This window comes from Hevea brasiliensis, chromosome 10 (genome assembly GCF_030052815.1).
Source record: "Hevea brasiliensis isolate MT/VB/25A 57/8 chromosome 10, ASM3005281v1, whole genome shotgun sequence".
Classification (NCBI taxonomy): domain Eukaryota; kingdom Viridiplantae; phylum Streptophyta; class Magnoliopsida; order Malpighiales; family Euphorbiaceae; genus Hevea; species Hevea brasiliensis.
In genome coordinates this window covers 5458441-5461771 of record NC_079502.1, presented here as the reverse complement: position 1 = coordinate 5461771, position 3331 = coordinate 5458441, and the positions used below count along the sequence as shown (strand labels likewise).

At 35.4% G+C, this 3331-nt stretch overlaps 1 protein-coding gene across 1 annotated transcript; it reads right to left on the bottom strand.

Annotated features, from left to right (window-relative positions):
- Window positions 1-218: 218 nt before the first annotated feature.
- LOC110651727 (WAT1-related protein At1g44800-like) lies at window positions 219-2853 on the bottom strand. The gene is made up of 7 exons (XM_058128702.1): window positions 2632-2853; window positions 2408-2470; window positions 2197-2313; window positions 1882-2110; window positions 854-1012; window positions 613-764; window positions 219-539 (listed from the first exon to the last, which is right to left on the bottom strand). Exons 1-7 carry the CDS (start codon window positions 2832-2834, stop codon window positions 362-364), a joined length of 1101 nt encoding a protein of 366 aa, XP_057984685.1. The 5' UTR covers window positions 2835-2853; the 3' UTR covers window positions 219-361.
- Window positions 2854-3331: the final 478 nt, after the last annotated feature.

Below are 3331 nucleotides of genomic sequence, written 5' to 3'. Positions count from 1 at the left end.
AACAAAGTGACAGGAGAGCTTCTTGAAATTTAATTTACCTTGTCCCTCTTTGTTGGGCTAATCCTCGATAAATCTAATTTATCTTGTATATTGGTCAGTGTTAATAGAGAAGTTTACCTACTTGTAATATTATTCATGATAATATTGTGGTTGCCTCAGCAACAAGGGTTGAATACAACAACTCGGAATTTGTTAAGTAAATTCTTTTTTCTTTTGCTTGTTAAATATAATCAAGATAAAAGGAAAAAAAAATGCAAGTTACCAAATGAAGCCTAGCTAATTTATATCATATTAACATTTGTAAGATATTTCACTCGCACCCAGCCATTTGTTAACTTGCCCATAATGCAGGTCTATTTCTTCAAGATCCTGTTGCACTGCTTTCTCTTCTTGCTGAAGTTTCTGTGTGTATGTGGGGATCCTTTTCCTCAACATAAGTTGGAGGTGATTGCTCTTGGGACTTGATCTGATCTTGATCAACTTCTTTGCCTAACAACAGCAGGTATAGTCCAATAATAACAATGGCCCCACCCAGCAAGCTGAGGAAGCCAAAGATGAATTAGGGACAATCGGCACTTCTATACAAACTGTGAAGCAGTACTACAATTTTACCTTCCTGTTCGCAGCTCTTCACCAAAGAAAAAGTAAGCCAGAATTGCCACCAGTATTGTTGAAAGAGGACTGAACATAGTTACAAAGACTGGCCCTTTCTGTTTTGTGCACCACAGTTGAAGGAAGACAGCTAAAGCACAGATTACAATGCCCTGCCATTCAACATTTATGGTATTATTTACAACATAATTTGTTACTAATTAACATATTTGGATCATATGCAGTTTTTTCATGTGCTTACAGCATAAACGATGCACCAGAAATTGATGTCAAATGTGATATACCATGCTTCTGGTTTGTGTTGTATACACAAGGTGAAGATAGCTGATTGTGCTCCCCCAAGAAAGTTTATCATGGCAGTCAGAGATAGTTGTGCAGGATACTTTTTCAATGTATACACCTACAAGGCACACATCATTTAAGATCATGTTATAAAAAGTATTTTAAATTACGTGAATCTTTTAGTAGTTATATCCTTAGTGCAAGCTGGAACTCCGACTAAGTAGTTTGTGCCTAGCCGATCCCAAGCCTAGATAAACGAGGAAGGTTGCGGTTGACAATCAGTATAAAAATTTCGTCACACTCATTATATAGATTCTTATGATATAAACGTTGGGGCGTCCTCTACTTATGATGCACTATATTGGAGCCCGGCTGTAGTGAGAAATATGCAAGGGCGTACACCGAAAGCGATGCGCCATGTCAGCCACCCAGGTAGGGTGTTAAATGAGTAAGGGTTTTCAGTGTTAAATGAGTAAGGGTTTTCACATCATGGACAAGTGTTTTACAACATGACCTATAACCTATAAGTATTTCACATTCCTGAGGATTTAATCCAAAAATGGTTTAGAGTGGAGAAAGAGAATCCATATAGCCTACTCCAATAAATTTATTTTTGAGATAAAGGCTTAGTTGAGTTGAGTATTCTCAGTGCAAGTTGTGATGAAAATTGACTTCTCATATTTGGTAAAGAAATTTAGCCTTCTGACGTAAATGATTCTGAAAAATCAAATATTGATCATTGCAACCACCATGGTTGGTTCTCCAATTATTGCTGCTTAATAACCTCAGGTCTGCTGTTCAAACAAAGAATCAGTTGTCTGCTAAAGAGTGTCTTGGTGCATAAAATTTTCCTTGTTGCAGTTTCTAGGAATGGCCAAATGTACATAACCCTTCCCTTGCATTAACTGTTTTCATGGAGTATAGGCCAAACAAAAAAGAAAGTCCATTGGAAATAACTAGTTGAAGAATACTTATATACGTATGTACCTGCATAATGAACCAGACAGACCATGTTATGCAACTCGCAGCAAGTAGAAATGATCCTTTTATCCAGTTCTGTTGAGCAGGATTACTTCTGATAAGAATTGGAGCACCCGGCAAGCTTTGCACCTGAGGTCCCTTGTAAAAGGTGAGTGTCAAGGCCCCTGCCAATGATATTAATGTTCCAAGGATTTTAGCTATCCCACGAGGATTCCTTACATCAACAACCTCCAACCTACACAACATACATAAAGTGTTCATGTCAAAATTAAGACAGAAGATTTCTTGTCTTGCAGAGTTGAATAGTCTTGAAGTTCCCACCTGAGCATAATCGCAAGTACAAAAGTTATGCTGGGAATGGTGTTGGTCATTGATGTAATAAATGTAGGAGAGGTATATTTCAAGCTTGCAAAGTACATGTTGAGTGTCAAGCTAGCCCTGGTTTTCATCAGAACAAGAAACTGTGAGGTTTTTTTACAGAATTGTTTCCATTTTGTGCATTATGTTGGAGAATGAGTACTGTCCTACTTACCCTAGTAGAGATAGCACAAATATCTCCAAAAACAAGGGAAATGTCATCTTTGGCCTTACTTTTCTGCAGAAAAAATAATATAAAATCCAAGCAGTCAAGCAATATACACCTACAAAAACAAGATCTATCAATTAACTTTCTAGTGATATTCAATATAATTTTAATAGCTACTGGAGTGTGTGTGTGTGTGTGTGTGCCAGTGTGTGCGCTTTTGTATCATGTACCTTTCAAGAAAATATGCAAAAGGAAGCACCACTGCAAAGCCTAAAAAATATCGATAGGTTACATAGACATGAGGATTCAATCCATGCTTGAAGGCAGCTTCTGTGATGAAGTAGAGAAATGAGAAAGCGGTTTGAACAAAAAAGAGGACAAAGTGGGGCGTAAATCTCCAGTAGATAACCTTGAATGCATATGCATATGCCATAAATCTTGAATGCAAGTTTTTTCACAATGTGTTTTGTTCTTTTGCTTGTTTATTATAGATGAAACAGAATATGCATTTATACTATTAGATGAAAAGTTCTGTAGTTGTAAGAATCATGTTCTTCATTGAATTCCAACATAGAAAATTGACGCATCTTAGCTTTAAAAAAAACCTAGAATATTTGAAAGCCATCAAGTGGAATGGAAGTCAGAAAATATCTTAGACAGGGCTAGTTTATAAGTTGTTCAAATCAAATTGTAAGCTGACTCTTTATAATATTTTTAGAGTTTATAAACAGTATTTATATAAGAAAAAAAAACCTGAGGGAAAAGCATTTCATTTTAATGCTTATATGTTAGTTTGACTAAATATTTTAGTGTATCACACTCATTTAATTTTATAATTTCATTATATATCCTTAATTCTCTATTGCATTTATTTTCATATTCACTTAAATTAATTAATGATTAAACATATTTTGATAATACTATAATAAA